At 31.6% G+C, this 12,460-nt stretch overlaps 2 protein-coding genes across 2 annotated transcripts; both read left to right on the top strand.

The window, feature by feature from the left end:
• Window positions 1-3,693: 3,693 nt before the first annotated feature.
• LOC122601195 (uncharacterized mitochondrial protein AtMg00810-like) lies at window positions 3,694-5,167 on the top strand. Its single transcript, XM_043773959.1, has 3 exons — window positions 3,694-4,863; window positions 5,061-5,093; window positions 5,141-5,167. The coding sequence occupies exons 1-3, from the start codon at window positions 3,694-3,696 to the stop codon at window positions 5,165-5,167; spliced, it is 1,230 nt and encodes a 409-aa protein (XP_043629894.1).
• A 6,423-nt stretch (window positions 5,168-11,590) lies between these two features.
• LOC122598908 (transmembrane protein 45B-like) lies at window positions 11,591-12,460 on the top strand. Its single transcript, XM_043771390.1, has one exon. It carries the CDS (start codon window positions 11,591-11,593, stop codon window positions 12,458-12,460), a length of 870 nt encoding a protein of 289 aa, XP_043627325.1.

Raw genomic sequence — 12,460 nt, 5'->3', positions numbered from 1 at the left:
GGACTACTAATTGTTGAAGTGATTTCTGGGCAATAATATTGGATTATTGCACTATTTTGTTGTGCTTAGTATTTTTTACATGGTATCAGAGACAGGTTTGTGAAGAATTAGGGTTTGATTCGATTTCGGGTTCTTCTGGTATTCAAGATCTAGGGTTTGTAAAATTAGGGTTTTCTTCTAAAAACTCATATTAAGTAAGGGTTGTTGGTTATTGCTTCCGCCGAGTATCATATTGGTGATACTCTCTTCTTCTTCAACTCCTTCTATATCCTATAGCACTGTAAGTCTTCTTTCCGTTATCTGGTGGATTGCCTTGAGTTGATATACAGGGTATTTACAGCTGCCTTGACCCTCTTCCTTGAAGAAGTGTGGAATCCTGGTAGTAGTTGTACCTTCAAACTATATTGACTCTTGTGTGGTCTAAAAAACTCCAGGTAGCTTTATAAAGTGTTTATAGTGATTGTTATTTGTTGTTATCTGTTTCTTTTGTGTGTTATTTTGTTTTGTGTAATTGTTTCTGCTTGTTTTTTAATAAAATGGGTGATACTGCTACTGTTAGTGGTCTAGATATTGGTAATCCTTTGTATTTGCATGCTAATGACACTACTGGTGTCCCTATTATCTCTGTGAAACTGTCTGGTACTGAAAATTATCGTGTATGGGCTAGTGCTATGAAACTTGCATTACAGACTAAAAATAAAACTGGATTTATAGATGGAACTGTTGTTAAAACTGCTTATGCTACTAGTGTTGTATTATCTCAACAATGGGAAAGGTGTAATGTTGTAGTTCTGTCTTGGCTATTAAGTTCTGTATCTCAAGATGTTTATTTAAGTCTAGTGTTTTCTGAAAATGCTACTGCTGTATGGAATGAACTTAAAGAAACATATGATAAAGTTGATGGTTCAATCGTGTATAATCTGATGCATAAAATTAACAATTTCAAGCAAAATGGTTTGTCACTGTCTGAATATTATCATAAGTTGAACTCTCTTTGGAGAGAATTTGATATGCTTACTAAACTGCCAAATTGTACTTGTGAAGCTAGAGAAGAAGTGAATACTCATGATAAATTGATTAAACTGATGCAGTTTTTGATGGGTCTTAATGATATATATCAACCTATGAGAAGTACTTTGTTGTCTAAAGATCCTTTACCTGATGTTAAAAGTGCTTTTGCAACTATATCTAGGGAAGAGTCACATAGAGATGTCCTAAAACCTGCTAATGTTGATGTTAAACCTCAAGTGTCTGCTTTTGTTGCTAAGACTGTTGATTATAAAAAGAAATTTCCAGTTACTAGAGGTCCTAATCCTAATTTGAATTGTAAAAACTGTGGAATGATAGGACACACAATGGAAAGATGTTATGAAATTGTAGGATATCCACCTGGGTTTAAAAGGCATCCTAATCCAATTAGACATAATCATGGTTTTAAACAAGGATTTAATGCTAATTGTGATGCTAATGTGACTTCTGTGCAATCTGGTAATCTGAATGCTATGCCTGCTCAAAATGCTAATTTGAATATGAATTCTTTGCATTCTTTACCTTTCACTAATGAAAAAGTGCAAAAATTAATCTCTTTGATTAGTGATAAACCTTCTGGAAGTATGCAAGCTAATATGGCAGGTATGCCAAGTTTTTTTAATAACAGTGTGCAATTTAATTCTAAATTTGATGAATTCTTTTCTGCTAATAGTGATAAAGATAGATTAATTGAATTCTTAAAATGGATTATAGATTCAGGAGCAAATCAACAGTATCTTTCAAAAATATGTTTAATGTGATAGATGTGTCTGATCTGAATTTAACTGTTGGTCATCCTAATGGTACACTTGCAAAAATAAAAGGCATAGGAAATTTAAAATTGACTGATAATGTGATTCTTTATGATGTTCTGGTTGTACCTGATTACTGTGTTAGTTTATTATCTGTACATGAGTTGATTAAAGATAGCAAATTATTTGTTGGATTTGATGAGAATAAATGTTATATTCAGGATTTGACAAGAAGGAATGTATTGGGGACTGGTAGTGAGACAAATGGTCTCTACTTGTTTGATCAAAGTGATTCTGTTGTTGGTAAGTCACATAATGTGTTTAATATGTGTTTTCATGTTTCAAAAAGTCTGTGGCATAGTAGATTAGGTCACCCTGCTGATCAGGTTCTAGCAGTTTTAAAAAATGATCTAAAATTGGATAAAAACATTTATGTTTCTCCTTGTGAAGTGTGTCATAAAGCAAAACAAACCAGGGAACCATTCCCTTTAAGTACACATAAAACTAATAAACTTGGTGAACTTATACATCTTGATTTATGGGGTCCATATAGGGTTACTAGTAGGGAAGGGTTCAAGTTTTTTTTTACCATAGTTGATGATTTTTCTAGGGCAGTGTGGGTTTATCTTCTTAAAACCAAAGATGAAGTATTTGATATGTTTGAAACTTATGTGAATCTATTGGATAATCAGTTTGGTGTTAAAATTAAATGTATAAGGTCTGACAATGGTACAGAGTTTGTAAATAATAAAATGAGTAATTACTTGATTAAGCATGGTATTGAACATCAAACTACTGTTAGTTATACACCTCAGCAAAATGGAATTGCTGAAAGAAAGCATAGACATTTGCTTAATGTTGCTAGAAGTCTGTTGTTTCAAAGTGGTTTGTCTTTAAGGTTTTGGTCTGATTGCATTCTGACTGCTGTCTATCTTATAAACAGGTTACCTTCATCAGTCTTAAATGGTTCTTCAGCTTTTGAGAAAATTTATAAAAGAAAACCTAATCTCTCCCATATAAGAAGCTTTGGTTGTTTGTGTTTTTCTACTGTATTAAACAATTCTGACAAATTTTCTCCTAGGTCAGAAAAATGTGTTTTAATTGGTTTCTCCTCAGTTAAAAAAGCTTATAGACTTTATAGTATGATTCTAAAACTGTTTTGTTTTCAAGAGATGTAAAATTCTATGAAACTGTCTTTCCTTATAAAATGAATTCTACTAAAAATGATTTTTCAGATTTAAATATTTTTTCAGAAAAGAATAAACTTAATTTCTTTAATAAAGAGTCACATCCCAATGATGAAGGGAGAGATTCATTTAATGGTGAGGGTAGTGCAACTCACTTGTTTGATTCCATTTTTATAGATGAACAAGTTGATAGCAGTACAACAACACCTATAAATGAGAATGTTATTGAGAATAATGCTTTTGAGGGAAATGTGAACATTCCTAATATAGATAATGTTGTTAATAATAATGATGAAGGTAATGCTGGTTTAAGAAGGTCAGAAAGAGTTCCTAGACCTTCTGTGAGATTTAATGATTATGTGGTAAATACTAGTGTTAGATATGGTATTGAAAAATATGTGAGTTATTCACATCTTAGCAATTCTAATTACTGTTTTTCTACTACTTTAAACAAATGTCATGAACCCTCTTCATATGAAGAAGCTGTTAAAGATTCTATATGGATAGAAGCTATGAATAAAGAAATTGAGGCTTTATATAGAAATGATACTTGGGAGATTACTGATCTTCCAAGTGATAGGGAACCAATTGGATGTAAATGAATTTATAAAGTAAAATATAAAGCTTCTGGTGAAGTTGAAAGATATAAAGCAAGGTTGGTAGCCAAAGGTTATAGTCAAAGGTTAGGTTTAGATTATGAGGAGACTTTTAGTCCTGTTGTCAAAATGGTTACAGTAAGATGTCTTGTAAATCTTGCTGTTCATAAAGGCTGGCCTTTGTACCAGCTTGATGTTAACAATGCTTTTCTTTATGGTGATTTAGAAGAGGAAGTTTACATGACTATTCCTCTTGGTTGTGGTTATAAGGATAATAACAAAGTTTGTAAGTTAAAAAAGTCTTTGCATGGTCTTAAGCAAGCCCCAAGGCAATGGAATGCTAAGCTTACCAATGCCTTGGCTGAGCATGGCTTTGTTCAATGCATGTATGATTATTCTTTGTATATTAAGCAGTCTAAAGATGTGTTCATTGTTTTATTGGTTTATGTGGATGACATTGTTATTACTGGAAATAACAAGGATGAAATTGATAAGTTTAAACAGTTTTTAAGTAGTAAATTCATGATTAAAGACTTGGGAATTCTTAAGTATTTCCTAGGTATTGAAATCATGGAAAATAAAAAGGGTGTATGCATGTTTCAAAGAAAGTACTGTTTAGAATTACTTCATGAATATGGTCTTCTTGCTTCAAAACCTATTGATACTCCTTTGGAAACTAATACTGTTTTGAATTGTGTTGAAACTGAAAAGGATAGATTTCTAAACAATCCCACTGCTTATCAAAAATTAGTTGGTAAATTGATTTACTTGACTAATACTAGACATGACATATCCTATGCTGTACATTGTCTTAGTCAACACATGCATGCTCCCTTACAATCTCACTTCAAAATTGCTTTGAGGGTTCTTAGGTATCTCAAAAACTCTCCAGGTTTGGGTATTCAAATTAATAAAGAAAGTGACTTAAAAGTTAGTGTATATGCTGATTCTGATTGGGCCAAATGTCCAACTACCAGGAAATCTGTTTCTGGGTATTGTGTTTTCCTGGGTAATTCTTTAGTATCCTGGAAAAGTAAAAAACAAGCAACATTGTCCAGGTCTTCTACTGAAGCAGAGTATAGATGTATGGCATCTGCTACTTGTGAGGTTATTTGGATTACAAATATTCTGTCTAGTCTTGGTGTTGATGGGTTATTACCTGTTAATATGTTTTGTGATAATAGTTCTGCAATACAAATTGCAGGAAATCCAGTTTTTCATGAAAGATCAAAACATTTTGAAATTGATCTTCATGTTGTTAGAGAAAAGGTGTCATATGGTTTACTTAAAACTATCAAGGTTCATTCTAATGATCAAATAGCAGATATTTTTACTAAAGGACTTGGTAAAGTTCAACATAAAATTTTGAGATCTAAACTTAATTTGATGGACATGTTCATTACTTAAGAAATGTATGTCTAAAAAGTTATAAGATTGAGAAAGGGTGTTAAAAATATAAGTGTTATTTTTTGTTTATCCAATCTTATAACTTGCAGGGATTGTTCTTGCCAAGTCTCAAAGTTATTAAGGTATGTTTTTTATATTTCTGCTATATTTGTCATATTTGATTGTGCAGGGTCTAAATGGTAACTTTGAAGATTGATGGCTATATATATGACTCATTGATCAGTTTTAGGGTTAAGAGAGTTGGAGTATTATTCGATATATATTTTGTATCTATATTCTGTCTTCATAGATCATCTTGATCTTATTCATTTATACAATATCTTGTATGAGAGTTGTAGTGAGGTGATTTTGTAAGAGTGTTTATGTATTAGTGAATCGCATCCATTAAGGGGACGATTCTTTCTATTTGTAATAGTAGCACTCGTTTGAGGACTACTAATTGTTGAAGTGATTTCTGGACAATAATATTGGATTATTGTATTATTTTGTTGTGCTTAGTATTTTTTACAATACTTAAAATAACCGACCCATTCAGACTCACTGAACCATGACCCGTTTGCTGGACATGTAACTCGTGAATGACCCGATTAATCTAACACAGAATGACTTTTATTTTGGGCGTACTTTGTTTAATGAGTTTAACTTGGTTAATGTTTACTCGTATTTAATTAATATATTTTTTTATATAAAACAACTTGAGACTTGATTGATTAAAATGATCATGTTGAGTGCTTGCTATAATTATATAGAAGAAACGTGTCTTTACTTGAACGTATCTTTTAGGTTGATGATGATAATAAGAGTTTCAAAACTTGAATGTATACATTAAATGGGAAAAAGCTGATAACAACGTACGTAGTAACTAGATTTGATAAGATTTTTCACGACATTAAAAGCTATAAGTTTTTTATGGTACAGGAACAAAAGCACACTGCACACGTTTTTTACTTTGAAAAGATTAAGGTAAATTTTCGTTGATCTAATCTCGTTAATATAAAGTTTCACCACCACATTTAAGACAATACACAAACTTACGGTTCTGACAAAAATTTCATGAATCCTTCAACAGTAAGTTTGTATGTGTTCATTCGTTACGTTAAACAACGAATAGGAACATAACTCCCGTCATTTCATTTATGGTCCTATCCTTCCGTAGTTCCATATATAGGAGTTTTTTTTTTTCAAACGAGTATAATAAAAAAACTTATTTATTAAATTAGTATAGCTTTAAAATTATTTATCAAATTAGTATAATTCAATATTTTTATCTAAAAATTTGCTTTAAACTTTACTTATTTATTTGCTATGGACAATATATTAAGTATGCATGGAAATCAATATATTGTTATTGCTAAAATGATCGAGTTTAAGCGAAAGACATTCATTTTAAAGGCCGGTATCATCATTTACTTGAAAAAACCAACAAAAAACCAACCTCACATATATATTGATATGAGCCTTAATTCTTTAAATGGTCAATAAAAAACACATCTCTTAAACCAAATCTTTATATACGATGACCCATTTGTTAATTAGCCATGGTTTTGTTAATCCTTGAAAGCCCATGTCGTATTCACTGCTTAAAAACAACCCACCTGTTGAAGTTGTTAAATTTGTTATTAAATCATGTGAAAAAGATTTAAACTTTAATAGTTTAAGAAAGTGTTTAATTGTATTATTTAATACGAGTAGTGTTTAATAGTTTAACAACGAAGGAATGATCAAATTCGCAGTGGAGTCCATGGTAGAAAAATGGTATGTTTCAATAACTTTAACCGGACATGATATACTTATTCAAAAACTATGTGATATCAAAAAGACGTGTGCATCTCAAATGTTGTTTATGACAGCCTATGATGTCCATTTGCATACAAATAAGTAAAGTTTCAAGCAAAAGTTTAGATGAAACATTGAATTATACTAATTTGGTAAATAATTTTAAATACTAATCATAAGTTTTCTCATTATACTATTTTGAAAAAAAAACTCCCATATATAGTGATATATTTATGAACAAGTGAGTAAAAAACAATAGTAAAAACAATATAATTAGTGTTAACCATTAATGGTCATAGAATAATTTCTCCAAAAAAGTTCATAGCCAATTTCAGGTCAATACTTGAACACGAGAATTTCCAGAAATAACGAAATGCGAAATTTACACGTACCTTTGTTCATCATCAATACATTACATTAATTAACAAAAGGAGTTAATATAGAAATAGAAACATAGTGCAGTGTTCATACGGTTTTGCTCTCGGTTCACATCAAATTTAAAATTTCTCCTGTTCTTTTTAATGGGATTATGGCACTGAAGTGTAACAAACTATGACTCAATAGTTATGTAATGTAGTGACCTTTCAAATTGGTTATCTGATGTAAGTACCTTCCATTTTTGTTTTTTTAATGTACCGGTTGACCTGTTGTACCGGTAGCCGGTAACAATGTTAACTTTACTTTGGGATTATGGCATACGAGTGTAACCAACTATGACCTAATGGTTATGTTATGTAGTTATCTTTAAAACTGGCCATCTGATGTAAGAACCTTTCATTTTTGTTATTTTTATGTACTGGTTGCCCTGTTATATGGTCATGGTTACAGTTGTGAGTTGTGAACTCCGATGAGATGGATGGTGGATGGTCTTAGACTCCGACGAGGTTGTAGTGGGTGGTCTCAGACTCATTTTTTGTTCCATTCAAGAGGTGCGACCATCTCTCCATCGTCTCCACATCTGGACACGTGCCACCGCTGACAGTCACATATAAAAAAAACAAATGTCAGCCGCCACCCAGACAACCACCGTCGTCATCCTCTGTCAAAATGTCCCTTTTTTACCCCATTGTAAACCAACCTTGTTGGATCTTGATAGAGGTGGGGATGAGATGTTTGAATCTTTATGGTTAACGATGATGGGGTGATCATAACACAGTCCGATTTGGGGGTTAGGGTTTGTCACCATCAAAAAGTGAAAGAAGTTAAATTAAATTGAATTTAGAAACAAGATTTGGGATTTGTTCTCGAAGAGGAAGCAGTGGGACTATAACTACATACAGTGCATTTATAAATGTATACATCATTCGATATCTAATTTCAAAGTTTAGAAATGGAAGTTATATCATTATTATTGAATCGGGTTCTAAAATCAATAAATATATATATGTATCTATCTATATCTAGTGTTGAATTGTGTTCGGGATGGAAGTTGGACATTGAGTTACAGTTTCACATTTGCTCTCCAGAAAAAATTATCATTACCGAAGATAGTATCGGAAATTATCCGGAGAAGATGACCAGAGTATAAAGTCATCGGAGTAACACGGTAGCATACATCGAGTGAACAAAACAAAGAGGTTCTTAGATCAATTTAACACTTTCGTAGGTCACTACATTACATAACCATTTGCTCATAGTTGGTTACACTCCGGTGCCTTAATCCCTATTCTTTTTTACGTCCAACGTGGAATTACCGGTTGCAAATAAAATATTACCCGGTTGGATATATGAAAATAACAAAAATGGAAGGTACTCACATCAGATAGCCAGTTTAAAAGGTCACTACATTACATAACCATTGAGTCATAGTTGGTTACACTCCGGTGCCATAATCTTTTTTAATTGTTGTCATGAACGAAACCAACATTTGTGACCATTGATCAAATTTGAACATTGTGCTTAATTTTAAATTATTATACTCTTTAACCAATTATTAATATATTGCTCGTGCATGAACACGACGGTTGTAAATAGCCTGGCGTACAAATACTAAAATGGTACGTGTATCCAATGAGTGTTTTAATAATTGACAAGATAATAACGTATTAACGTAGTATGTTATCACTATAAATAATGTTGCATTTTTTCACACTTTTATTTAGTGTGAACAAATTAAAAATTTTGTTATACTTTTATGTGTGTAAAAATAGTGTGAACTTTTATGATTATTTTGCAATAACTCATTTGTCCACGCTAACTAAAAAGGTAGTGTGGAAAAATGAGGTGTTACAAAATAAATATGAAAGTCTACATTAAAAAGTGTGAACTTTTAATTTTACATACCTTTTAGTGTGGAGAAATTTTTACACACTTTTAATTTTATATATTTTTATACACATTAAATCGTGACAAAATTTTTAATTTGTTCACACTAAATAAAAATGTAGACATATTCAACTTATATAGCTTCCCTAATTAAATCGTAAATGTCAAATATATCAAAGCTATGTTTAAAATCATTATACATGATGCATGAGAATTGACACATTTGATATATATATATATATATATATGATAATTAATCGATACTAGCACGGACTCGCGCAATGCATGGGTGGCTATGGCGGCGACAGTGTGGTGGTAGGGGAGACGGTGCGGTGGTGGGGAAAGCGGTGCGGTGGTGGAAGCAGCGTTGAGTGGTGTAGATAGTTAAATGTAAAGGGTTGTAATTTTAAAAATAAAAGATTTATTATGTAATTTTAACATTAAAGGTATTTTAGACAATTCTATCATATAACTTTCAACATGTGAGTTGTTTATATATATATATATATATATAAATATACTTGTGAAATATGCATTTGAAAACTAAAATTTTGTGAAAACTAAATAACTGGCCAAAACATATTGTGATTTCAATCTAACACAATGTGGTTTAATTATGTTTTTTTTATTGTGTAATCTATAAACACATTGTATCAAGTTTTAAATCACAGTGTGTTTTTGATAACGCGTGTAAATCAGAAATTTGTTAAACACACTGTGATACTGACATGAGCTTAATAAAAAAAAAAAATTAACACATTGTGTTAAATTCGGATCATAGTGTGTTTTGGCCAGTTTTCACGAAAATTTTAGCTTTCAAATGAGCACACACACAAAAAAAAAAAAATTGCCCCCATGTTGAAAGTAATATGAGGGAAAATGTCTAAAATATCCTTAATGATATATTACACTATCAGTCTTTTATCTTTTAAAATATCTGTATTAAGCCTTTACATCAATTACTTCTATATCAAATACTTACACCACTCAACGCCGCCTTTACCATGAACAATCGTCCCCCACTTCTACACCGTCACCGCCACAGACACCGCCGCATTGTACGGATACCATGCTAGTATATAATAGTATAGATAAAAAAGAGTGATGTGAGTGTTCCCTTGTAATTAAAAAATTAAATTAGATAAACTAATATGTTATTTCAGTTAAGTATCAATATTTTATAGATCTAATAAAACAGTAGTTATTCTATTTTTTCAAAGTCGTCAATTTCAACTTAAAGTTTTCCTTTAAACATAGTCACGAAGGATTTATGTTATGTGTCATCTCCATATTTTTCACAATATTTATTTTTTATATGCAAAATTTTGGTAACAAAAATCTAGGCCCAATCAATTCTTAGATCTATTTAAAAAGTATTTAGCAATAGATTTATCATTCTTCAAAATCCGTATATTAAAAACAAAGTTTTTTTTTTAATAATATTTACATTCAAGTCTTTTAAATAAATACATGATATCCTCTTCTTCTTAACCAGTAAATTATCAAGTATTTTTATGTCTATGATCATTCTATATGTAGCTATTATATAAATTAAGAATGTCATGACAATGTTAAAAAACTACGAAGCTGCTATGTACTACACCCAATGCCATTAATAAAATTGTGCTCTAGCAAATTCTCAGTGATTTATTTTATTTGATATTTATTTTCTCTAATTTTTTTTGTGTATCACGTATCGTCCCTCATTGTAAGTTATTATTTATTGAGCAACATCTGCACATCATGCTTGTAAATAAAAGTCTAGTTTAACATAAAGGATTTGAAATCCATATAAATTATCAAAAACTATATTTTTAATGTTTGTTAATTCAATCCGATAATCGTCATTGTTATATAAATCATAAATACATACTTTTATATTTAAGAAAAAATTAACTTCATTAAATACATCATAATTAATTAGTGTCTTGGGCCACTAGTACAAAACTCTTATCATAATCTAGAATAAGGCTTTAACCATGGTTGCAAAAATCGGCCATATCGACTGATATATCGATGATATATCAGATATCAGCCTTCAGCTGATACGAAATATGGGTTATCGACTGAACTTATCGTTTTGGTCAAATGTTGGTGAAAATCGGTCAATATCGGTAAAAAAAAGGTTGACTCTGTTTTTTTTAAAAACACGGGTTAAAACCAAAAATAGGGTTTCTGACTTTAAGATTAAAAGGTATGTAATAGCAATTAAGATTGAAAGGTATGTAAACTTATGTCAAATTTTATACATTGTTAGTATATATATATATTTTAGATAAATTCCTTTACAATTTAGGGTATCCGATATATCTCCGATATATCCCTGATATATCTGATATATCGCATATCGGGGGTCGGCCGATACGTTACAACCTTGGCTTTAACCATTATCCATACTCAACTCTCTTCTTTTTATACCCCTTTTCTTTGTTTGGAATTCAGTCACCTATCAAGGTTGTGTTTTCGATTCTTTCTCTGTATCCCTATATCTCCTTTTATCTCTCACACATAATAAATCAACAACACATAAACTAACATTTTCTCAAACACAAAACACTTACAAAATAAACTAGCACACATGGGCAGTTTAGTGGGACATGTTGCACCAGGGTTTGGGTTTCTTGTCATTGGTTTATGGCATCTTCTTAATCAAGTCAAACTTCATATTCAAAACCCCGAAACTTACCATTCTTTGCCATGGTTTCCCTTTACCAAAATAAGGTATTTAGAACTTTTCTTGATTATTGTAGGCTGCTCTAGTTCAATAGCTATGGAGCTATTTATCGGGCCACATCGTCACCAACCATTAGACACAGATGGCACCATTCCTTCCAACCATCTTCGCAACTTTGAGCACTCATTCATTTCCATGACGTTTTTAGTTTACGCCGTTTTTGCAATCATACTTGACAAATATGCGCCAAAAGTTCAATATGTGTTGACTCAATTGCTTGCAAGTATTGCGTTTGCACAACAACTCCTACTTTTTCACCTCCATTCGGTTGATCATATGGGCGTGGAAGGACAATATCATATGCTTCTACAAATCCTCATTCTTATCTCCCTGATTACTACCCTTATGGGGATTAACTACCAAAAAAGCTTTATAGTTAGCTTTATAAGGTCCATAAGCATTTTCTTCCAAGGTCTTTGGCTCATGGTCATGGGCTTCATGCTTTGGACAAGAAGTTTGATTCCTAAAGGTTGTTCCTTGAACTTAGAAGAGGCCCACTATGTGGTCCGATGTCATGAGGACGAAGCCTTGGAACGTGCCAAGTCATTAGTGAATATTCAGTTTAGCTGGTATTTGATATGTGTAACAATATTTGCTATGACACTTTATCTTGCTATGCATAAATTCAATGAGGGTAGAGTTGAATACGAAATGCTAAGAAGCTACGATCAAAATCAAGAAAAGACAGTTCAAGATATCGAGGCTCAAACGTAA

The sequence above is a fragment of the Erigeron canadensis genome, chromosome 5 (assembly GCF_010389155.1).
Source record: "Erigeron canadensis isolate Cc75 chromosome 5, C_canadensis_v1, whole genome shotgun sequence".
NCBI lineage: Eukaryota > Viridiplantae > Streptophyta > Magnoliopsida > Asterales > Asteraceae > Erigeron > Erigeron canadensis.
The sequence above is the reverse complement of the archived record's forward strand: the minus strand, read 5'-3'. Positions and strand labels throughout refer to the sequence as shown.